The following is a 26499-nucleotide window of genomic DNA, read 5'->3' as shown; positions in this document are numbered from 1 at the left end:
CTCTTGTCAGCAATTGTCCACCTGTATTATTATACACCTGAATGATCTTCCCATCAAAGTCTAGTCTCATTAAGATTGGTTGGTCGTCAGATCTTTCTGTTTCACTAAGATCCATCCCTACAATAATTTCATTACCTCTGGATATATGAATGGTGAAAACTTGGTTTGAAGTTAAGTTTTTCAAGATTCTGATTTTGCCATTTCTAGTTAAGCAGCAAATTTGTGTAGTACTTGTGAAATAAATTTTGTTTTTATTGAAACATCTTATTTCATTTATTTCTCCTTCAATAGTATATGAATTTAGTGTATTAATGGCATCTGTTTTTTCCAGTTGTTTTATACATTGGTCACTATCTGTTATCCACAGCTTGCCATCCTCATCACTAGTTATGCTTTTTATTAATGGAATAGAGGTTTCATATTTGCCCATCTTCTCAAACTTGATGTCTATAACAATTGATTTAGCGATTGGAATGCCTTCATGTAGTTTTTTGAAAACTGAAAATGAATTGTTGAATTTTTCCATAACACTTTGGAGATTGCTGGTGCCACCAATAAACATTTCAGTATCTTTTCTTTCAAAACTTTCCTCAATCTTTTGAAGTTCCTTGATAAGTCTTTCATCCTCTTCTTTAGTTTCTTGCAGTAAGCCTAACTTTTCTAATACTTCATCCATTTGGTTTTCTACTTTTTGACGGAAACCCTGTACTTGTGTAAATTTATTTTTAAAAATAGTTTCCATTTCTCCCATGTCATGTTTGTGATGAGTTTTTGATATACAGATTGGACAAACGAGTTGTTCACATGTTGAGCAGTACATACAGGAATATTGTTTCGAATGGTCTCTACATTGGACTGGTTTGAATTTAGCATCATGTGAGTGAATGTCCTTCAAGGCCACAACATCATGTAAATCAGCATTCTTGAATTTAGCATGTACTTTGACTTTACATGTTTGACATAAGTAGAGATCACAGTCCATACACTTGACTTTAACTTTTGTGTCTTTTTCACATAATCCACAAACTAAAACATCTTGAGATCTTTTGACAGAAGCAGAAAAAGCCATTATTTCTTTCTTGAAATAAATAATTTTAGATTACTGGGGAAAGCATTTAACTAACTTTGTGATATGTTACAACTTCCCTGTCTGCATGATCACTTGACCTATTATTTTAAAAGCAAACTTTAAAAAGACAACATCCTGTTTAACCAAGGAAATTATTCATTGTGGACCACATGCATAACATGTTTCATCACTTAGCGTGGCAACTTCAGGACGACATAAAGATGGGAAAACAAACACGGACACAAGTTCATGCATCTGGGAGAAGATGATTTATTTTTGAGATGTAATGGCTTTGAACTATCTTTCCGTAAATGACCTCTTATGTTCTACCTGACTTTGCTTGTCAGAACATAAATTATTCAACAACAAAGAATAATCTGGCAGGAAATACACACCAAACACTTTTAATTTGTAGAAGCAAAACAATGTTTTTAAAAAAAAAAATGTACTAAAAAAGTCCATACGTCATATATCATATTGTATATCTCAATCTTAAAAGAATTGAAAAAAAAAACAATACTTAAATGTTTTCCATGGAATGGCTTGTTCTAATGTGAGACAGAATTTAACTTCCTCTCTGAATATATCACCAGTTTTTTCTTAAGTAGCAAACACAGTTTTAAAATCTTTTGCCTAGTATACAGATTTATATATACCAGCCAAAAAGTAAAAAAGAAAAGATTTCTCTTTTAAAAATGAACCGTAGTCACTTAAAAACTTTACATAGCTATTGTATGGTTTTAAGTTTAGACATCAATCAAACAATTTCTCAAAAATCAAATATTTGCTGTGGTGATCCATTGCCTTCTAATGATTCAACATTAACTGGCTTTTCAATTCTTCAAAATATGCTTGATATGGCAGCAAAAGAGACTCAAAGTCTAGATTTTATTTCAAATAAGGATTAAATGGCCATTATGACTATGATTTTTTTTTATAACTGGCCGTACCTTGACCTATAATGGTTTACTTTTATAAATTGTTACTTGGATGGAGAGTTATCTCATTGGCACTCATACCACATCTTCCTATATCTATATATAGATAGAAAATAGGTCTTTATTGTTAAAAATTCACATCATAAAATGAACATGAACTGTAAGTTTCAGCCAAAGTCAATGAAAGGGTGCTATAACAGTTTTTGGAACTGAGGAAACACGAATTCCATGTGTCTCCAAAAAAATTCAGACTTGAGTATTTAGAGCTCATTATTTCCTAGGCCAAATTGTGGTTGAAATCCAGGAGATTATGTCAACCTTCACCCATATCTCTTTTCCTGACCTTATCATACTAATTGCTACAGTTAACTTTCTCTCACATATATGCATTGACTTGAAACACTTTTTAATCTTGGAGTAAAGGACTTTTATTTCAGTTCAGTTAGGGTCTTTAACACACCTACTCATCAGATACATACAAATTTGAAGTCAATAAGCAATACAGCTTTTGCTCTCTTTTGTCAAAATTTTGTGAGATATAATTAAAAAAGAGCACTTGTTCTTAATTTCTTGATTCATATATGTTATAAATCATATTTTTGACTGAATTCTTTATTTCAGACAACAAGGGATGGTAGAAGCCTTTATGCCTATGTAAGTTATCTTTAAATTTTATTCACTGCAACACAGCATATTATAAAATACTGGAAATTCAGAAATTATTGCCATGTTTTTATTATTGTGAAAAATCCAACAGGGTTATACATGTAATAGCAATAATTAAAAAAAAATTGAAATTGTTTATATGAATTACCGCAAACAGGAGTTTTCTCAATATTGCAAAAATTAAAACTGCATTTAAGTCCAAAATGACAAAATTGCAATAATAATTGCATGCAATAATTTCTGAATTCACAGTAATACTTTACTTAAATTAGAAATGATTGAGTTGTAAATATATGAAATGTCATGTGTTAGAAAATGTTTAAATAATAGTGAGAAACACTTGAGTTGTTTTTGCATGACAAATTATCAGTTCCTGTCATCTTTTCCTCAATCACTAGAAAATTTCATATCATAAATAAAATTTAAAAACTGAAACAATTATGTTGTGCAGCTTCCACCTAAGTTATAAATGTGTCATTTATCACTGAATATTTGAGTGTTACTTTCAAGATGAAGAAGGACAATAAAATGTCTGTCCGCATTATTTGTGTTTTACTGTGTATTAAGGGGGCTCGCTAAATTACAGAAATCGCTTAAATTTTACAATTATTTAGTTTATGTACAGCTTATTCGAGAACAACAATAGAAAATATAGGTCACCGATGAGTTAAAAAAGATATTTCAATTTTAATTCCAAAAAATGGCATTTTTGAACCAAAGGGAGATAATTTGGAGCTTTTTCAATGATATCAACATTTTAAAATCACATGGGGCCAACATGAATTGATTATTTGGAATGATTTTTGTACCATATGATAAAGTAACAACTACTAAAGGTAATAAATAAAATTTGTAATGAAAAGTTAATGTTTATTTTTTTTCTGAAAATCTTATACCCACAAGCCTCCTTAAGTAATTTTATGAACATTTTTGTTTGTAAATTCAATCTTTAAAACTCAGTTTATGGAGAGAAAAAGAAAATTAATAATACAAAACTGCTATTTAAAAAATATTTAGCAGAAATACTTGAGATATAAATTAGGAGAAAATTAGAATTTTTTATATTTTTTTTACATACTAAGAGAATAAAATCAATTAATCAGTTGGAGAAAGTCTAAACTTATGTATTTGAAGATAACACAGATTTTGTAATTTTGTAATATGATAACAGTCTCATGTGTATGAGGAAAAAACTTATTAATTAAAGAAACTGTATTTAATCTATGTATGCACTTAAACCGGAGAATAGGAGTCAACAACTTAAAAACGCAAATAATAAAAAAAAAACATCAATTTCTACTTCAAGGCTCAACTAGAAAATACTTCAAGTCGTGCTACTTTTCTGTATTTATACAGATAATCAGTACTGTGTAAGAAGTTGTTGGTTGTTACAAGTTGTATTATTTCTGATTAAATACATATATTAATCTTTCAGAAAGTAGATGATTTAGTGGACAGTCGTGTTCTTTGTGCGCTAGTGAACTCATTTGTACCAAACACCTTCACATCCGACCTCCTACTGAATGATAGGTTTGTATATATATATCATTTGTCAGATCACACCTCACTCCCTCTTGTTGTTAGATGATTTAGTGGACAGTCGTGTTCTTTGTGCGCTAGTGAACTCATTTGTACCAAACACCTTCACATCAGACCTCCTGCTGAATGATAGGTTTGTATATATATATATATATATATAACATGTCAGATTACACTTCACTCCTCCAATTGTCTCAGAGATTAAGTTAAAAACCAATACCTATTCTCAAGATGAATAGCAGCAATTATAGTGCTTCTTTTAGTTCCCAAAATTTATTTATGTGTGTTGTCTCATGTTTATTTATCCGATGTACCTTCCAAGGTGAACTAAGCTTGATATTTTGTGCCTATTTCAAATTTTGAATTTTGTAGATTTGAAATGTTTTTTAGATATAATTATAAAACATGCTACACTTAGCTTCAAACATGAATTTTAAGAATTCTTTATGTGATAATTGATTTTTTTAAAGCATAGTGCATGCCACATTAACATGCTAACCTCAGTAAATATAATTTTGTTTGTTTTAAAATAAGATGACCGCATCAAAAGTTATTTATTTTATACTAGGCCGTCATTTATTTTCCTGGTACTAGTTTTTGTTGAAGTAGGACTTAATGTATTTTCATGCAATCTTGATTTCATGGGTTACAAATTCTGCATACAAGCTTATGAAATTATTATAAGCTTTGAATTAAAATTATCATGTGTAGATGTTTGATTTGCTGTTTATCATTTTAGATGGACAATCAACCTGGCACTGAAAGCAGCAGAGAGGATGTTCTATGCTGATACTCCATTTAATTCTGAAGACTTAGTTGAGGTATTTATAACCAAGCTAGCCACCAATCTACTTATTAAGTTAACTGACATTGAGGACCTAGTGTTGAACTTGATTTGTCATTGATATTTGGATATATAGTATGATATACAGCTTGTACACATTTTTATTCCCCAACTACGATAGTAGAGGGGCATTATGTTTTCTGGTCTGTGCCTCCGTTCGTTCATCCGCCAGTTCGTCTGTGCGTCCGTTCAGGTTAAAGTTTTAGGTCAAGGTAGTTTTTGATGAAGCTGAAGTCCAATCAACTTGAAACTTATTACACTTGTTGCTTATGATATGATCTTTCTAATTTTAAAGCCAAATTATACTTTTTACCCCAATTTCACGGTCCACTGAATATTGAAAATGAAAGTGGGAGTTTCAGGTTGAAGTTTTTGGTCAAGGTAGTTTTTGAAGAAGCTGAAGTCCAATCAACTTGAAACTTAGTACACTTGTTGCTTGTGATATGATCTTTCTAATTTTAAAGCCAAATTAGACTTTTGACCCCAATTTCACGGTCCACTGAATATTGAAAATGAAAGTGGGAGTTTCAGGTTAAGTTTTTGGTCAAGGTAGTTTTTAATGAAATTGAAGTCCAATCAACTTGAAACTTAGTACACTTGTTGCTTATGATATGATCTTTCTAATTTTAAAGCCAAATTAGACTTTTGACCCCAATTTCACGGTCCACTGAATATTGAAAATGAAAGTGGGAGTTTCAGGTTAAAGTTTTTGGTCAAGGTAGTTTTTGATAAAATTGAAGTCCAATCAACTTGAAACTTAGTACATATGTTCTCTATAGTATTATCTTTCTAATTTTAATGCCAAATTAGATTATTACCCAATTTCACGGTCAATGGAACATGGAAAAGGATAGTGTGAGTTGGGCATCCATGTACTTTGGACACATTCTTGTTATGTATATATGAATGAATTGAGACATTGGGTATACCTCTGTTAGACATGTACACACAAATAGTCAAAATGGAAGTATTGCTGTTTTTTTTATGCATATGTTAAGAATAATGATAAAAATTAGATGTTTTTATAAGCTGCAGGATATACAAAATTTCCTGACTGTGGAAGTATCATTTTTACAATTTGGTACTTGTAAAAGATGCACTTGATTTCCTTTTAACATAACAGTTGAGGAATATAGCATTATATATATATACCACAATTTAGAAAGCACCATTTGGAAAAAAATAGTCTGGGATCTGGGGCAAAACTTGAAGGTCTTGGAGCCAATAAATCAAACAATAAATGAAAAAAACCCTCCCACACCTTTGTATAATTTGACAGGGTTGTATGATAATTTGAAGATAATTATTTGTTTTGTTTCAGTCTGACCCTCAGTCTGTATGTGCCTATTTTTGCTTTTTCTTTATGATGGGATATAAGTTCAGACAAAGCCAAGCAGTTCTAAGTAGATATGTAAGTATAAATGGAATGATACATCATAAAGTGCCCAACGGTTATGTGCATTTTTGATTGATTTTTGTATTGACTGATATCAAATTAAACAAAAATTAAATGTAAGTAAAAAAAGAACATCCAAACACTGTTGCTTCAACAAAAACTATTGGACAGACCAAAATGTAGGCAATCTATGAGAGTGCATCTTTCAAAATGGCTTTGCCATTGTTTTGTTATTCCAATTATTTATATGTGATAAAGTTATGAGTAAAGGAATTTGATACAATGTACAATAGTCAATATAAAAGAACCGTATTTTTATGATAATTTTGATGTCTAGTTCTTTAATCTTTAAGGATTTTATGAATCGACTTATCAGAGAATGTAATCACCAACTGGACAAGATGCCAGCAATGATATCTAACATGCAGGAATTACAGAGAAGGAAAGATTTAAAACAGGAAATAGAACAACATAAACTAGGTTTGTTTATATCTGTAGTATTTTCTTATAGGGAAAACAGTAGTATTACATTTTCCCAGCATTAGGTTGGCCTTTTGTGTACCCAAGACAGGTGAAGGAAGTCAACTTAGGAGCGCTGTGATTGGATGTAAGGGTACAATATATTTTTTTATTTATCTATGAATAACTGCAGTGTGTAAATTTACAATATAGATTTTAAAACCTATTGAAATATTTTCTAGAGAATTATTCGAAAAGGCTTCCAAAATTTCATAAATTTGGTGCAAAATGACGGTGGGCATGGATAACATAAACAAGCTCCGTTGGAAATTGGTCATGATACTATTTGGCTTCAATTTTTAGAATACAGTAATAAAGTACTAACACCACACATAACTGTTTTATCCAGGTTTTTATTATAAAAACTGGTAAATTTAGAAAATGTTAGTATTGTCGCCTATGGCAGAATAAATAGTACCGTTTTCCCTATACTCAAGATAGCAAGGGAAATCAAAATCAATCAGACTTCAGTCATATTATACTATTTTGAAGCATTTGATAAGAACATTTGATTTTTATCACAAAGAATAGAATTTTTTTTCTGAGAACAGTACTGTGTTGAGAAAAGTGCTGAGTCATCATAATAAGTCAAATTGATGGGTACTGATATAAAACTTTATTCTAGGGTGTCAATATTAACTATATTGTATAAACTGCACCAAACTATTGTTCTTTTGTATTTGTTTTCACCTTTCGCAATGATTAATTCAATTGGAAAACCCAGAATTCAAGTCGCGACAAATATTTTTGACTGAAATATTTGCCTTTTTTGCTGTGTAGTTCCCTAAATGTATCAATTGGGTATTTCCCTGACACAATCTATTAAAATTGGATATTGTCTGGCTAAGTTTGTACTGTTTATATAGTAAGGCAGTATTTGGTCATACTAGAAGCATTTTCACTGTTAGAACTGTTCATCTAAGAAAAAAAGAGGCCCACTTGAGGCTAAATTTAGATAGAATTTATACTCTCCTGTGTAAAGAGTTGCTCACATTGTTGGCAATTCATTCAGCAAATATTTCAATAGTGCTTAATTTTGTAGTTTCTATCTTTTATTATATCAGGCATATATAATTTGTCATTTTGTACTGCTTGAAAGGACTTTTGTTGGAATTTAATACTCCCAAGGGACATAATTCAGCTTTTTCATATATTAATACAGGCAAAAAAGACAACTTTACAGCTGAGTGTTTTGCAGATTTAATGTTTTGAGTGTCTTATATCCTTGTTTTTATCATCTCAAGACAGAATAATGGATTTTATAACCAGCTCTGAAATTTTGAACCACAATATGGCACATACTAAAGCATGGAATGGAGATTAGTATGACAAATCTTGAATTTGTGCTTATGTTGTAAATTTTAGATAAAATGTATACAAATTGAATGGAACTGTCATTTTTATCTGTTTAAATAGAAATGTTTATTATTCTTTTTAAATAAGATAAGATATAGTTGGATACAGGTTGTTTGTTAAGCCTTACCTGAAAGAAGTAGAGAAAGAGGTAAATCAACATGTAGGGGTGGGGCATAAAATTATCCATCTTTCTTTAAGTAATGTGGACATACAAGTATTAATTATAGTCAAGGTTTCCACAATAGCCCAGTATTGCATTGATGGTGTCATAAGAATTCTTTATAGCTTTGTGTCACAGTATAGGGAAAACGGTAGTATTACATTTTCCCAGCATTAGGTTGGCCTTTTGTGTATCCAAGACAGGTGAAGGAAGTCAACTTAGGAGCGCTGTGATTGGATGTAAGGGTACAATATATTTTTTTATTTATCTATGAATAACTGCAGTGTGTAAATTTACAATATAAATTTTAAAACCTATTGAAATATTTTCTAGAGAATTATTCGAAAAGGCTTCCAAAATTTCATAAATTTGTTGCAAAATGACGGTGGGCATGTATAACATAAACAAGCTCCGTTGGAAATTGGTCATGATACTATTTGGCTTCAATTTTTAGAATACAGTAATAAAGTATTAACACCACACATAACTGTTTTATCCAGGTTTTTATTATAAAAACTGGTAAATTTAGAAAATGTTAGTATTGTCGCCTATGGCAGAATAAATAGTACTGTTTTCCCTATATAATTGCACTGTACACTGTACACTGTCTAATCTGACACCTGAGTATTCCAACATCCTGCTTTACCAGACACCTGTTCTTGGTCCCAATGTATGGATAATGTCTATCCTTGCAGAAAAAAAACAGAGTATTCCTATACCCTTCTTAATCTAACATTTTTTTTGGTCCCCCAGTGTGCTGGATTAGGCAAGTTGCACTGTATATATATTTCATTGACATTTTACTACTGTGGATTCATTATTATTGGTTGATTTCGCCGGTACAGTTGAACCGCAGAATTTAATGTTCAATGAATGACTAATTTTCTAAAGGCTTGTATGCAGACTCAAGCAAAATCATGAAATTAAATACCAAACAACATGTAAGTTTTCCTTAATCCACGAAAAAATGGTACCCACGAAAATAAATAAATCCATCGTATATAAAAATAATTTCATTACTTGTTTGAAGTGGCTTCAGGTCTGTTGTATTTTTTGACCGTTTACTTGCTTTTGATTGGAATATACATTCTATCATGGAGATAGGATCACATAGGAGTTCTTTTTGTTAAAATAACTTTTGTTATTTTATTTTAGCTCAGGAAAAATTGAAGAAAAGATTTGATATAAAGTACTGTCAGAAATGGATGCAGCATGTGGAAGATGTCAAAAGTGAGGTTAGTATCTGTTATGGATATAACTACTTGTACATAAATGTTCACATACAAGTGAATTGTTTTACAGCTTTTCTGTAACTAGCTTGATATTAAGTCATAAAGTGTCTATATTGTCTTCACAACCAAAATTTAAGTTAGTGAATGATTATACAGTTAAAAATATAAATAAAAGATATTTGCAGTATATATCAAAGATACAGCAATAAAAGAAGTTTTCTGAAGTTTTTATGCATTTTTCAACATAGACAAGTGTCAAAATGGAATTTCAGGCACTAAATTACAAAAGGTTTGAATAAAATAATCAGAGACTATATTCATAGGCTGTTACCCAATTCCCAAATGAGGAAAAACACAATAGGATGCTACTAAAGACCTATACTGAAAACCTTATGATGTTGGACAGGTACATAGACTTTTAGTAGTGTTAAAATAGATTAAGTTACTGTTATAACACATTGCAAAAGAAACATTTCAAGATAAAAAGTACATCTTTTTGAGGTCAGATAGGATGAAGATTGACATCAGTATTTTGTTGACTTGTGGGAAGAATAGAGATGTTGATGTTTTAAACGGAAAATAGGAATGGAATTATTTAAACAAGTTATATAGATTATCTTAGCAAAATTGTTTCACACATTGTAAGGGTTGATGAAATATTTCATTTATTTATATCCTTAAAGGTTAGGAAACAGATCCGTGATAAGATGAAGGACAGATTTGATGTCATAGACGTGCCACGTAATATCAGTGTTAATGATTACTGTCTGTCTTGTGTTGTTAACTTAGTGAGTATTCATTTAGATATGATATAAAAATAAGGATATGCTGTATAAGTTATAATTAACATGTATTCTGTATAAAAAAATCCCTAATTTTACATGTTAGATCAAAAGATAATTGTGAGTTTTGAGCATTGGTAGATTTTCATACTCTGAATCATTTTATTTGCAATTGGTTGAAAATTTGAACATGAAAATGATATTAGGAATTATCTACTAAAATGTTGGGCAATACAACAGAATACACCATCACTGAACCATGAGGGCAAAGTAGACTTTACTAAACAAAGACAATAGGCTCATTACAGTTGCCACATTCTTAGAGATATTGAATGTAAGGACAATAAACTGATTATTGTTTACTTTTCAGACTTTAACGAATGGATCAGGATTTTATTTGGCAATGCAGAAAGAATCTCTGCCAGAAGGGAGAAAAGTTGTATTGAGAAATAAACGTACAAAAGATTTTCACGATGATTTTAGTGGAAAACGTGGTATGTATTAGCAGGAAAAGATGTATATCAATTCTCATTTCATATAATATGAAACACCAATTTTGATTGGATCAGACCACTGTTAATTCCAGAGTCATTGCCAACAACATTACAAAATCATAGTCAATGTTAAAGGGATACTTTAAACATATTAATTCTGGACTGTTAATCATTAGACTACAGATAACAGTAATGAGTTGAAAGCATTGCTAGAGTAAATAGAATTTAAAATTGATACTGGTGCCTGTTCTAACACTTTACTGTTATTTCTGTATTATTGGAGGGAAAATTGAACTCAAATGTTTGATATACTCTAAAGACTTAAGGTGGATCCCTACAGATATAGCAAATTTTTTTTCACCATTGAATTTTTCGTAAAATTTGCATACATATACTATGCAATGGCCTCTATGAAAATTTGAGTTAAAAATAGTATGTCACCAGACTCGTTTCCATGGTAACGGTCACCAAAGTTGGTACATCACGTGTATGCATAAATACATACCTGATGTAGAAACTCTGGATTTTTTTCAAGCCTTTGAAAGTATTTTGAAGGGTTTGTTCTTCACTTATTACAAAATTATTATTTAAAATGTAAATAAAACACAAATAATGGCAGTTTTATTCATTTTCATTGATTTCGTCTCTAATTTCATCAACACTGCTCCACAAAAAAAACCACAGATTTTGTTAAAAATTTCTATTTTTCTTAAATTTCCAAAAAAATGGTCCAATGAATATTTTTTTAAATTTGACATAATATGGTCATAACAATGAGCTTTAAAAAGAAATAAAAAAAAATATGGGTCACCAGACTATTTTTTGCACGAAAAATGTTTTTGTGACCCCTAACGAAACAGTGATCAAAAGCAGTTTTTTGTATATCTTTCATCATCGGTGATCAAAGTGTGACATATGTTGTCATATCCTTTATTAAACTAACACAGAATAATACAGTTTCACAAGGCAATCAAATGAGAACAATTTTTTTGTTTCTATGAACAACGGTTACCATGGCAACAGGACATGAAGTTGGAAAATTCAAGTTTTTGCATTGTTCTGATGTGCAAGATTAACAACCTAACAGACAATGGCAGATCAAATACCATGATTTCAGACCAACAACACATGGCTTCTATGTAAATGTAAACAAATATTATGAAACATTGTAATGCAGCTTATATTAGCATTACTGTGGTCTTAAATAAGCAAAATAAATTACTCAGAAGTTAGCGAAAATCACCAAATATATTTTTTTTTAAATTATCGATTCATAGGTAACAGTCATGCAAGTAAATGGATTAAAAAGCACTTTGTCACCTTTTCCTCAGTTAATGATTTAAGTTTGATCGAGCATAATGATAATACATTATATATTTCAGTTGTCATAGTAACATAACCAAAAAATGATGAAATAATAACTTTTTCAAAGGTTTTTCAACTTTCTTTATTTTGAATGCCTCAATAATCAAGCAAACATATAACTGTTATATTTACAAATATGTAAATAGTTTACTCCTCTGATTCAGTCAAGTACTTATTGATAGTCATAGCATTATTAGAGTTCACTTTGTTCTCAGTCAAAATTGTAAATCCTTCCATATTGAATAGTACATGTTGTTCCCAGTCAGATATATCATATTTCTATTAGTGGTAATTCTTTTCTTTTAAAATCTTTGTTTTCTGGTTATCTGTTTGCCTCTCTAATTTCTTATTCATACTTTCCCAAACATTCTGCGTAAATTTTCCAGGGGAACATTCCATTGCTGCATTTACCTGAAAGGTGCAATATATACTAATAAACTACTAAATCTATATAATATTTCAGTGAGTGCAAAATTAATCCAATCATGCATTACAACATCAATTTAAAAAGATTATATTATACCTGACTAACAAAGGTACTCATTAAGAGTTTTATAATATGATATATGGCCAGGTTTTTGAAGTGATTGCAATAATTAGGTCAGCTGATGGGTATGCATTTTATATTGCTTTTGCATATGATGGCCATCCTTTTTAGTGGTTTTTGTTTTGTGTACAATCATGGCAATTTGGATTGCAATAATTGACAACATAAATGATATAGGGAGCATTATAGGGTCCAATTCAAATTCAAGGTATACATGTATATTTAATAGGTGTGACCTTTACCATATACCTTAAATCAATACAGTTGAACTGTTCTTTTTGGTAAAAATTTACATATACAGCATGTGACCAAGTTTGAAATAAACATAAGTTATCTACATCACATAGTTATCTTCATTGTCAGAATTGTGGCACATAAGAACCAGTGGCAGTCTTGATAATATACTTTGTATTTAAATTATAAAATAAAGTACAAATCAATAGTGTAAAATGTGGATCACTGTGACCTTCTTTGCCTGGAAGCTGAGTTACTGAGACTCTGAGAGTGTATATATAAGTTTGCATGATCTGACACCTTTTAGTTGCTGAGATATACATTTGTTGTATATGAAATTGGATATTTAATGTAACCAAAGTCAGTGAAGTGGAAAATGTAGGTCAGTGACATCTGTGTACAAGTTTACATGATCCTACATTTTATAGTTGAGTCTACTAAATATATTGTCCAAAAAGAAATGTTATAAATGCCTGCAAAACACCATTATCAGATTAAAAAGTCTCAAATGAAACCTAAGTTTTTTTTCAAAGGTAACTACATGTAATTATCCTAAAATGTATGTATTTACCATTCACAGTCTTCCTTCATTTTTCTACAAAACTGCTGCTAATAACCTGCTGTTAAATGATAACCATGAGACCTACAATTGATAACAAATATAACAAAAATTAAATAAGTAAATTAATATGATATAGGATTCATAAAAAGTGAGAGTTTTATATTACTTGTTATCAATGTTGGTTGTTGAATATCAAAATAGTGAAAATAATGATAAAAAAGCCATATTCCATATAATAACAAGAGCATTAATGCTAAGTATGGCATCCTCTCACCATAGAAGACTGTTGCTTTCACATGGGTGTTTAGAATCTACAATGTCCACTTTCACCTTGACATTTGGGAATATCTTTTCTATTAATAAAGTTAAAGTCTAAATTCTTTAAATTTACCTGTATTACTTTCATAGTTTCAACCAGTACCAAACATTTGCAATTCTGCAACAAAACTAGCTTCAACCTAATGAAAAAAAGTGATAACAAATATATATAAATGAAAGTGCATGCAGTGTTCAAATACTATAGCTAAAACATATTACATTTAAAATTAACTGGAAACTCAGGCTGTTAACAATGAAATTTGTAATAATAATATGTATAAAGGCTTTCAAAACCAAATAGGTTTCATTAAATTTGTTGAAAATATACATTAATATAGATTTCATTTAATAAATACAAAATTCTAGTTCAATATTTTTGTTGAAACAAATTCTGTCATGTTCTATACATGAAAGTCTTCAAGTATATATAACAATGCTTTACCACAAAATTGATTTGAAATATTGACCCTAAACTTGAAATTATTACCAAGATCTGTTAATTCATTTTTATGACTGCTTAAGTGCAAATATGAATATAATTATGGTCCTCGTTATACTTTATATATCTACTTAGGAAAATTATCAAAAAATACTTTGAAATTATATGACTAAAGGTTTAATTACCTTCTAATTATTCATTAAATTAACCATGTTTAAAACTGTTTCTTCTTTTGACTTTATTTACAGGATTCTTTTGCAACTGCAAATATTTTCTTTCCAGTTTAATTCTCCTTTTTCTTTAAGTATGGCTGATGAATTCACAGAAAGTACTATCAATCCATTAAGGAAATTGTTGAAATGTGTGGCACAAATTCCTGCATGTATCATTACTGAAAAATATGATATGAAATGTCAGTTTGCACATGTATTGGTTAATTAGATAAACTTTAAACTATTTAGACTTGAGTTCATAATTTTATTTGGAATATACAATTGATTTTTTGAATTTATATTTATATAATATGATTGTGCATTCATGTTTACCTTTATTCTTATAGATCACAGACTCACATTTATTTCTAATAATGTGGAATGAGAATGGGTGCCCCCCTTCTTAATTTTCTTTTTTGCCTTCATGCATTATCCTGCATTCTACACATCATTCTAGGTGTTTTTAAATGACTAAATATGTAAGGTATCAGACCACTTGGTCTCTGATCACATGCAAAAGATGACTTAATATGAAAATTCTGATTATAAAATAAAGAAAACTAATATTTTGAGTTTGTAAAACATTGTAAAACATTATTTTTGTGAATGAATCATTGTGACTGCAATTGTTTACTTTTTCAATTATAATTTTATGTATGGTTATATATTAAAATTGCTACCAAATAATCCTCTCCTTTTGGATACAAAACTAAAAAGCCCCTTATGTATAGATGTCTTTGTGTTCATTGCAAAAATGATAAATAACTTCCAGGGGCAAAATTCCAGAAAAATTACTAAGTCCAGCTTCATAAAAAATTTGGGCAGCACTTCCCCTCAAAATAAAGCTTTTTACCCTCAAACTTCATAAACCCCAGACCATAATAGAGTGGAATTAAAGAAAGAAAATTGAAAGAGAGGTGTGGGGCAGGTTCATTTATTCAAGACATGAAACCATACACCTTCTCCAACCAGTAAAATGTGTAAAGAGAATATATAATAAAGAGAAAATTGAACTCTCTTACCATGTGCAGCTTTTGAATTGATAAAAAATTCACCAGTCCCATTTTCCCCCTCGTTTCTACACTGTCACACATGATATGCAGGTTACATGCACTGCAGCTACAACGGTATGGTATGGACAAAATGCTCCACGGCCTCCACCTCCTGGTACAAGCCTTGAAGGTCGTATTTCCGTTCACAGACAGTATCCGCAGGGGACAGTTTTACATCTTAACGAACATATTCTGCGCTAGGTGATCAACCAGAGCTAGCCGTCGACCTTCTTTCCAGGTTTCGTCAAACAAAACATCACTGTCTGTGATCGGACGCCGAATTTCTCCAACTTCCAAAAACTTATATAAGTTGAGAATCATTTAAGACTGAGTGAACTTTCAGGCTGAAGCTATTCATATTCTTTATTTTTAAAGAACGCATGCATTTATCCTTTATGATAAACCTTCTTTTCTTCTGAGCGATGAGCTGTAACTTGGAAGTTGTTTACACACGTTGACAACAGACGACATCGGAACTGTTGCCGTGACCTAGATATACAGGCGATATATCCTAAATTTTTAAACGGGAACCAGTTTTACATCAGTAAAATGTTGTTATCTCCCTTAGTATCGGAAGTCACCTTAAAAGGTTTTTCAGAAATGTGACTTACCAGAATATAGATAGTTGATTACAATATTACAGACCTTGTTCTATGTTTTATCATGTAGATGCTGAACCATGGTCTTTTGGAAAAACTAATAATGGTAAAGTGGAGTTTGTGGTTCTTACCTTAGACCCTTATTTTTGTTTGGTCCTTTTCGGAATAAATAAGAACAATACATGCAGGACTCGAGTTGATTTTAAACCTTTGATTCCTTATTTTTGAACCCGTTTGATATTTTTCAGAATGTGTATGGCCAACACTGTTACACATGCAGGACCTTAATTCACTTTTGACCTTAGACCCTCTTGAACCTCTTTTAGAAAGTGTGAGACCATATTCTTATGTTTGACTGACCTTGAAATTATTCAGATTGTGTGTGAGCCTTTTCTTTCTTTTATACCACAAACATAGAAATGACTGTGACTTCCCTTTGACCTTTTCTTTCAAGGTCATATCCGTTAATGCTGCAGGCTCTCGGTTTACAGTTGGAGCTAAAGTCATCTATTTCAATCTTATCTAAACACCAGTTTTGAACCTGTTTCTTTCTTGAGTTTGCCTCTGTCCTGAACTTTGACTTTTGTTTAGATAAAAGTTTATTATTGCTTTTCTTTCCAAATGATACCCATAGCTGACTTTATAACTTAGAAGTAGTAACATAACAGCTTTTTTTAAGAGAAAAATTATGGCATGTATATTGTATTTGATTTCCCTGCTGAATTAAAAAAAAAAACCACACAAATAAATGTCTGTACTTAAGCCGGAAATAGGATTTGGAAATTTAAGTTTATATTTAAATTATGAGTCTGAATTTATGACCTTAATCTGCATTTTATAATTATAAGACTTGTAGATTCTGTTGTTATTTTATGATAATACAACATGTGTAGTAACAATACATTTTATGTACAGGAAAGAATATATACAGAGGTACGTGTTATGAGTGACAGCTGTAGTCATGTTGTTATAGGTGATGGTTTGGGCGTTTTGTCATTTTTTGTTTTCAGTTGCATAAAGTTTTGTTGAATTTATTAGATTTTGCAAATACTTGTAAATTAGATATGCAGTTATTTGCTTATTTTTCCACCAATGTAAGACCTCCTTTTACATGAAAGAAAATAGCATATTCTGTGTAGTATTAATTTTTGTCAAGGTTTAACAAATAAACAATTGGCTTATTTTTTTTTTAACTAGGGTTCATCAAAATTTATGACACATCCATATTTTACATTTCATTTATTTTGATCAAACTTAACCTCTGAATTCAGTTTTCAGATACTAAGGGGTCAAATATTGTATTGCTTGGTGTAATGAACATCTTGGGGAGTATACCAGCCACCTTTGAAAACAAATCACATGTGTTCAAAATCAGATCTTTAGTTATTACACATCTTACAAAATACAAGTACACAACTTTGTGTAAAGCTGTAAATGAATTTTAGATTCATACCAAGAGAAGTAACTCTGACTTCATTTTCATGTAACATTGACTGGTATTACTATTAATAATAGTGTTTAGTTTAAAGAAAACAAAGTGACTTAGTCATATAACTGATGTACTGAAGGGATTATATAGCTCCAACTAAAAGTAAGCCTGACCTAGATTTCATGCTTCATTGACTTTCATTAATTTTCATCATCATAAAGTAAGTGACATATGTGTAGAGATGGATCTAGGATACATACAAAAATAGGTTTTGTCCCCCAAAAAATTCTTTAAATGATTTTGATAAAACTTAAAATCAGAATTAAATTATTTCTTTTTATCAATATTTTTAACCTGCAATCTTATGGATGCATTAAATTATATCTCAGTCCTTCATGATTTAAAATTCCAACTTTCTTCTAGAAAAAAATGATGAATTTATTAGAGTTTAAGAAAAAAAAATGTTAGGAGGCAAAGTTTGTTACCATGGTTTACCTATTTTTTTTACTGAGATTAACAGTAATTTGGTTTTTGAATGTTAACTGTTTATATATTCAATATAACCAAGAAACAAGTGGATAGTAGATATATATAATTATTATATATTCTTAATTTTATTGTATATTTATTTAAGTTTACAATTTTAACCTTCGATCCCCAAAATATTATTCTTAGAAGATATATATCTGTCAAAGAAATGTTTCACAACTTCAAATATTTCAGCACTTGTCTAGATGATAAGGGAAAATTTCAAAGTTATACTTTGAAAGTTTTTACATGTTTATGTCTGATTGTATTCATAAAGCTTCTGCTAACAAATCCAGGACTAGGAAGTGTTGGTGTTCATTGGATATATATTTTGTACTTTTAAATAACTTTTATAAATTTTCAGAAAAACAGGATGATAAGAAAAGTGGTATAAGTTTTTAGACAATATATTTGATTGATTTGAATGTACTTAGAGGAAATGGGAGCACACTGTATGGTTCTGTTTTCCTGTGTTTGCTGTATTTGTACTATATCAGGGGTGAACTTTTTATATCACATCAGTTGCATGGAAAAGAGCTATACATTTTTCAAGAAGATTGGTTTTAGCCATTTTATACATATACTTGAGAGTGGTGTTTTTTGCCATCACATTATCAGTCCTTTAGTCCAAACACATAGTTGTGTCTTAACAATTCTTTAGTACTAGTGATGAATTGTAATGTGTGAATGCAGAATGTTTGCTCAATGCCCAGTGGCAAATCTTTTATGTATATTGGGGACAATACTACAATTTAAGTTATATGGTTTGCTACTGACCCCCTAGGAATCCATAGAGGGTTAGTAAGATCCATAGGGGATGAGGCCTATATGGATTCGTAGGGGGTCAGAAGTGAACCGTATAACGAATTTATCACACGCAGGACTTTTCCTGCTGCGTTTTGTAGAAAAATAAACAATGAAATACAACAACATCAATAGAGGACATCACCATTTACAGTAGACGTGACATCATGAACCCTCTATGAAATTTACTAACCCCCTACGGATCCAAAGGGGGTCACCATGTGACAGCTCATGGAATAGCAATTATTTCTTGTATATCTGTTCCTTCTTCAAAAGTAGCAGTTAAAATGCACTCAATAATTTCTGAATCTACAATGAGTAAATCTTTTAAACAAGTTAATCATTTAATTTATTCAAAAAGTCATTTCCCAGGTGAAAGTAGTCTTCTTCAAAAGTCAGTTATGCTTATTTCAATTTTAATTTTTACAGGACCAAGTGTACGTGAATTATTAAAGTTACCCTCAGTTGGTTTGGTTGATGTGCATCCGAATGATCATCCAGAATATGAGGTCAGTACAAAGTAGATATTGAGGAGGAGATGGGGATGTTATTTACTGATCTTAGAATTTATTGTTTGGGTTGATATACAGGGAAATTATTATTCAGGTTTTAGTTCAATCCAACAAAATAAGGAAAGGAAGTGAATAACAAACTACTGTTAACCAACCTATATTCACCAGTGTTTTAATTTCACTAGTAAAAGAATATAGCTAATATTAAAAGCTGTGTATATATGTCAAACTTAGATAAACTCTTATTTAAATACATTAACAAAATTAGAAAATCATGAATATAAGTCACTGCAAAATTTGTCTTAAAGGACCATATGCACAAGAAAACATTCCATGGAAAAAAAGTTATTTTACATAACTTGTTATGTATATGACTGCAATGCCAAAGTTAAAGATCAAGATAAATTTTACAACAAACTGGCCTGCAGGGGACATAACTTGTGTTGGAACACAAGATACAGTCAAACCTGCTAAGAGATCACCTGTATTAAGTAAAGACAAATTTTAGTTCCCTCTGTAGTACACTTCATATCAATTGAACCTGTATTAAAAGACCATCTGTCTTAAGAGACCACTTTTTGCTTTCACTTAATCGGTCTCTTAAAATAGGTTTGACTTTACATGAATAAATTCATCTAAAAAAGTTCTTTATGACTATATGGTATTACATTTTTTGTCATTTTAGATATATGTTGAAGCCTCTAGTCGAAACAAACAACTGAAAGCTGGACAGCAGTTTCTGTACCAAGTTTTCCATGGCAACACAGTATCGTGGCAGAGATTATTTATAAAAGCTGCAAGAGACAATGAATACGAGACAGTTGAAAAGATGATTGTGTTTTTCCAAAGTCATCCTGCATTTATTAATTCTAAGGAGCCAAAATCTGCTAATACAGCTCTGCACTGGGCTTGTAGAAATGGACATTTTGTATGTATACCATATAATCATGCTTCTAGAAATGGTCTTTTATAATTATTTGAAATATATGCTAACACGGAAAAACATTGAAGTCAATTACTTTGAATGTTTTTTAATTTTTGTTTAGTATATTCTCTATCAACATACAGAAATCTGACAAATGCTGTCATGAATGGCCAGACAAAGGCACTGAAAATACAGAAACAATGCAAATGCTAAAACAACTATAGCGGCACATCAACAAATGTGTAAGATAACTCAACATAAGTACCTTTCCTTTGATAGTCATTTTTATACAACCGCACAAATTTTTGGAGTCGTATATAGGTATCACGTCGTTTTATATTTTTATTACAGGATGTTGTACGATTATTATTAGAAAATGGTGCAAATATTGATGCTAAAAATATAATGAAGAATACTCCAATGAATGCTGCTATTGAAGGTCTTCATAGAAAAGTGTGTCATGTAAGTGTAAATCATAACAAAGGGAGAATTCTCCATTGAATGCTGCTATTGAAGGTCTTCATAGAAAAGTCTGTCATGTAATTGTAAATCATAACAAAGGGAGAATACTCCATTGAATGCTGCTATTGAAGGTCTTCATAGAAAAGTCTGTCATGTAAGTGTAAATCATAACAAAGGGAGAATACTCCATTGAATGCTGCTATTGAAGGTCTTCATAGAAAAGTCTGTCATGTAAGTGTAAATCATAACAAAGGGAGAATACTCCAATGAATGCTGCTTTTGAAGGTCTTCATAGAAAAGTCTGTCATGTAAGTGTAAATCATAACAAAGGGAGAATACTCCAATGAATGCTGCTATTGAAGGTCTTCATAGAAAAGTCTGTCATGTAAGTGTAAATCATAACAAAGGGAGAATACTCCATTGAATGCTGCTATTGAAGGTCTTCATAGAAAAGTCTGTCATGTAAGTGTAAATCATAACAAAGGGAGAATACTCCATTGAATGCTGCTATTGAAGGTCTTCATAGAAAAGTCTGTCATGTAAGTGTAAATCATAACAAAGGGAGAATACTCCATTGAATGCTGCTATTGAAGGTCTTCATAGAAAAGTCTGTCATGTAAGTGTAAATCATAACAAAGGGAGAATACTCCATTGAATGCTGCTATTGAAGGTCTTCATAGAAAAGTCTGTCATGTAAGTGTAAATCATAACAAAGGGAGAATACTTCATTGAATGCTGCTATTGAAGGTCTTCATAGAAAAGTCTGCCATGTAAGTGTAAATCATAACAAAGGGAGAATACTCCAATGAATGCTGCTATTGAAGGTCTTCATAGAAAAGTCTGTCATGTAAGTGTAAATCACAACAAAGGGAGAATACTCCAATGAATGCTGCTATTGAAGGTCTTCATAGAAAAGTCTGTCATGTAAGTGTAAATCATAACAAAGGGAGAATACTCCAATGAATGCTGCTATTGAAGGTCTTCATAGAAAAGTCTGTCATGTAAGTGTAAATCATAACAAAGGGAGAATACTCCAATGAATGCTGCTATTGAAGGTCTTCATAGAAAAGTCTGTCATGTAAGTGTAAATCACAACAAAGGGAGAATACTCCAATGAATGCTGCTATTGAAGGTCTTCATAGAAAAGTCTGTCATGTAAGTGTAAATCAAAACAAAGGGAGAATACTCCAATGAATGCTGCTATTGAAGGTCTTCATAGAAAAGTCTGTCATGTAAGTGTAAATCATAACAAAGGGAGAATACTCCAATGAATGCTGCTATTGAAGGTCTTCATAGAAAAGTCTGTCATGTAAGTGTAAATCATAACAAAGGGAGAATACTCCATTGAATGCTGCTATTGAAGGTCTTCATAGAAAAGTCTGTCATGTAAGTGTAAATCATAACAAAGGGAGAATACTCCATTGAATGCTGATATTGAAGGTCTTCATAGAAAAGTCTGTCATGTAAGTGTAAATCATAACAAAGGGAGAATACTCCATTGAATGCTGCTATTGAAGGTCTTCATAGAAAAGTCTGTCATGTAAGTGTAAATCATAACAAAGGGAGAATACTCAAATGTTGCCATTCTTAAAACAAACAAAAATTCCTTTTCATTGACATTTGACAAAGTATATGTAATTTGACAGTATTTAAAAAGTTTATGAAATGTTTTAAGTATTTAAAATCTACTCCATTTGAATAAAGAAAATGTTAAATATGTTTTAAAAATTATAAGCTTCCAGAGATATGATCAATTTTGAGAAAAAAAAGAATTTTATAAATGTTTTAACAACATAATTTAGTAAAATTTACATATTAACTTCTTTAATTTTGTAGCTCCTTATAGAATGGGGTTGTGATGTTCACTGTAGAAATACCAAACAACTTTCACCGTTTGAAACTGTCAAAAACGATGACTTCAAGAAATATTTGATAGGTATGTTGATCAAACATATTACCAATAAAATATGAAAATTAACACAAAATGCAAAAAAAGTGAAATAACAAAAATAGCTTACTCCAATGAAAATGCAAAACAGAAAGTCCCTTATCAAATAAGAAAATCAAAAAGTCAAACACATAAACAAATGAAAAACAACTGTCACATGCCTGACTTGTTACAGACGTTTACATATGTAGAACAAAAACTACCTTGACCAAAAACTTTAACCTGAAGCGGGACAGACGGACAGTTGAACGAACGAACGGACAGACGGACGGACGGACAGACGCACAGACCAGAAAACATAATGCCCCTCTACTATCGTAGGTGGGGCATAAAAATGTTTGAAGAAATTTTCTTTTTTATTTATGAAATTTCAAATGAGAAAAATTGAACCCAATTTTTTTAATCACATCCCCCTTTCCCTTATTCCAAAACTAATCTCAATTAAAATTTCTAATGGAGTTTGCAACAATAACTACTCATTTAAATACATCATAAAATATTAAGATGTAAAAAAAACTGCTTGTTATCACTGAATGTTATTTATTATAATTTATCAGTTGGTAGTAAAAAGTGAATATACATTGTATATTGTATATAACAAAGATTTAAGTTGATTCTGGACAAAGAAAGATAACTCCAATTAAAAAAAAATCTTGCTATTGCACAATATTTTGCAATTAGATATTTCTTGCTTACTATTCTGGACAAAGAAAGATAACTCTAATTAAAAAAAAATTTGCTATTTCACAATATTGTGCAATTAGATATTTCTTGCCATTGCGCAATACTGTGCAATTGAAAAGACTTGCTATTGCACAATACTTAATATAATAATTTTAGATCCTGATTTGGACCAACTTGAAAACTGGGCCCATAATAAAAAATCTAAGTACATTTTTGGATTCAGCATATCAAAGAACCCCAAGATTTCAATTTTTGTTGAAATCAGACTAAGTTTAATTTTGGACCCTTTGGACTTTAGTGTAGACCAATTTGAAAACAGGACCAAAAATGAAGAATCTACATACACAGTTAGATTTGGTATATCAAAGAACCCCATTTATTCAATTTTTGATGAAATCAAACAAAGTTTAATTTTGGACCCCGATTTGGACCAACTTGAAAACTGGGCCGATAATCAAGAATCTAAGTACATTTTTAGATTCAGCATATCAAAGAACCTAACTGATTCATTTTTTGTCAAAATCAAACTAAGTTTAATTTTGGACCCTTTGGACCTTAATGTAGACCAATTTGAAAACGGGACCAAAAGTTAAGAATCTACATACACAGTCATGACAGTTAGATTCGGCATATCAAAGAACCCCAATTATTCAATTTTGATGAAATCAAACAAAGTTTAATTTTGGACCCTTTGGGCCCCTTATTCTGTTGGGACCAAAACTCCCAAAATCAATACCAACCTTCCTTTTATGGTCATAAACCTTGTGTTTAAATTTCATAGATTTCTATTTACTTATACTAACGTTATGGTGCGAAAACCAAGAAAAATGCTTATTTGGGTCCCTTTTTGGCCCCTAATTCCTAAACTGTTGGGACCTAAACTCCCCAAATCAATACCAACCTTCCTTTTGTAGTCATTAACATTGTGTTTAAATTTCATTGATTTCTATTTACTTAAACTAAAGTTATTGTGCGAAAACCAAGAATAATGCTTATTTGGGCCCTTTTTTGGCCCCTAATTCCTAAACTGTTGAAACCTAAACTCCCAAAATCAATCCCAACCGTTCTTTTGTGGTCATAAACCTTGTGTCAAAATTTCATAGATTTCTATTAACTTAAACTAAAGTTATAGTGCGAAAACCAAGAAAATGCTTATTTGGGCCCTTTTTGGCCCCTAATTCCTAAAATGTTGGGACCAAAACTCCCAAAATCAATACCAACCTTCCTTTTGTGGTCATAAACCTTGTGTTAAAATTTCATAGATTTCCATTCACTTTTACTAAAGTTAGAGTGCGAAAACTAAAAGTATTCGGACGCCGGACGACGCCGACGCCAACGTGATAGCAATATACGACGAAAAAATTTTTCAAATTTTGCGGTCGTATAAAAATGATGGATTAAAGCTGGTTTTGTAGCTAGCAGAAACTCTCACAATTTATGTAGGAATAACAGTTCTGTGATTTTATAGCAACTCTTCTACAGTACTGTTATTAATTATGCAATAGTAGCTAAATCTTCAAGATACAACCTTTGAATTATCCCTGAAACCTTGTTGCTAACATCTGTGACGCATTTCAAAAAAGTTTCTAAGTCCTGAAAATTTCGGTATGAATTACAATTTGTTATTAATATAAGATTCTTTGGAAAAGGAGCTTCAGACCCTCAATAATGTAATTGACGGCAGATGTCATCCAATGAAAAGTGGCATTACATTTTATATTGCATAAAAATTTGGGAAAAGCAAATGATAGAAATAAAATTGGATATAGTAAAGCTGCTCCTGAGAGGAAAAGTTTTATGAATCTGAAATACAAAGGGCAAGGCTAATCTTGAGACAAAATCAGTAAGGACAAACCTCACTGCTTTCCAAGAAAATTCTACTACAAGTCATAAAGAAATGACATTTTGTGAATGTACACATCTTGGAAAGTTACAGTGACATGTTAAATTCTTATTTACTTCATATTCAATGGACAAATAACTTTGGTTAAGAATAACATCCTTGGTAATGATCAAACAAAAATATATAGTATCTCCTTATTTGGTTACAAGCATGTAACAGTTTTCTGGAAAAGATTTGTAGGAGAAAGTATACTGTTAAGTCTTGAACATGTCAGTATAACTAAGAAAGATATTTAGATTTTCTATATTAAAATAGTAATTAGGGTTTAGATATAGTGTACAACAGGTCATGGCATTCAGTTAGATAACTCTATGTTTTGTTCCAGAATTATATGAACACTATTCCAATATAGTACCTAAAATAATGTCAGGTGATATGGATCTATTGGATAGAACCTTGTCAGACCATTCCAGGGGATATAAAGAGTATTGCTGTTTAAGAAGCAGGTCAGTATAAATAAAATGTAGGACTCATCCTAAATTGATAACAGATACAATCAGGGTTCTTGCCAATGATTTTTGAAGGTGAGTCCAGGGACTCATCATTTTTAGGTATGATGAGTCCAACAGCAAGAGGAAAATATTTTATTGCAATATAAAGTAATATTTTAGTCTCCATTTTCTAACAGAGCAATGAAATGAAATCACTTTTAAACTTTTGCTATAAAATGATGATATTTGTGTTTAACTGTGTTCAGTTTATACAAAATATTTCAATCTTAATGCATCTGTGGACTCACCAGTTTTGGAAATAGTGAGTCCAGACAGATTATGATGAGTCCAGGACTCATGGACTCGCCTTAGTGAGAACCCTGGATGCAATTTAAAATTTTTGTCTCACCTTGACTACGAGAGACCTAGGTATGTTGTTTCTGGCAGCGTCAACAAATTGTTAAAGTTTGTGATCAGGTCAGTTTAAGGTGAACTACATGTGTTTTAACTACTGTAAACCAACTTATTTTCGTGGAAGCTTTATTTTACA

At 31.0% G+C, this 26499-nt stretch overlaps 1 protein-coding gene and 1 long non-coding RNA gene across 7 annotated transcripts in view; one reads left to right on the top strand and one right to left on the bottom strand.

Annotated features, from left to right (window-relative positions):
* Nucleotides 1-26499, top strand: part of LOC139529789 (putative ankyrin repeat protein RF_0381) — a 53685-nt gene that overhangs the window by 14134 nt on the left and 13052 nt on the right. For all 6 annotated transcript variants that reach the window (XM_071325687.1, XM_071325686.1, XM_071325684.1 and 3 more), the window contains 13 exons: nt 2629-2661; nt 4109-4203; nt 4952-5033; nt 6378-6467; nt 6806-6932; nt 9643-9722; nt 10403-10507; nt 10872-10995; nt 19514-19593; nt 20282-20524; nt 20873-20983; nt 22820-22919; nt 25844-25964. In XM_071325687.1, coding sequence (XP_071181788.1) covers nt 2629-2661; nt 4109-4203; nt 4952-5033; nt 6378-6467; nt 6806-6932; nt 9643-9722; nt 10403-10507; nt 10872-10995; nt 19514-19593; nt 20282-20524; nt 20873-20983; nt 22820-22919; nt 25844-25964 — 1391 coding nt within the window. The remainder of the gene's footprint in view (nt 1-2628; nt 2662-4108; nt 4204-4951; nt 5034-6377; nt 6468-6805; nt 6933-9642; nt 9723-10402; nt 10508-10871; nt 10996-19513; nt 19594-20281; nt 20525-20872; nt 20984-22819; nt 22920-25843; nt 25965-26499) is intronic.
* On the bottom strand, nt 13704-16199 carry LOC139529790 (uncharacterized). Its single transcript, XR_011665891.1, has 4 exons — nt 15695-16199; nt 14646-14851; nt 14095-14161; nt 13704-13784 (listed from the first exon to the last, which is right to left on the bottom strand). It is a non-coding gene; the product is annotated as an uncharacterized lncRNA (long non-coding RNA).

This window comes from Mytilus edulis, chromosome 7 (assembly GCF_963676685.1).
Source record: "Mytilus edulis chromosome 7, xbMytEdul2.2, whole genome shotgun sequence".
NCBI lineage: Eukaryota > Metazoa > Mollusca > Bivalvia > Mytilida > Mytilidae > Mytilus > Mytilus edulis.
The sequence above is the reverse complement of the archived record's forward strand: the minus strand, read 5'-3'. Positions and strand labels throughout refer to the sequence as shown.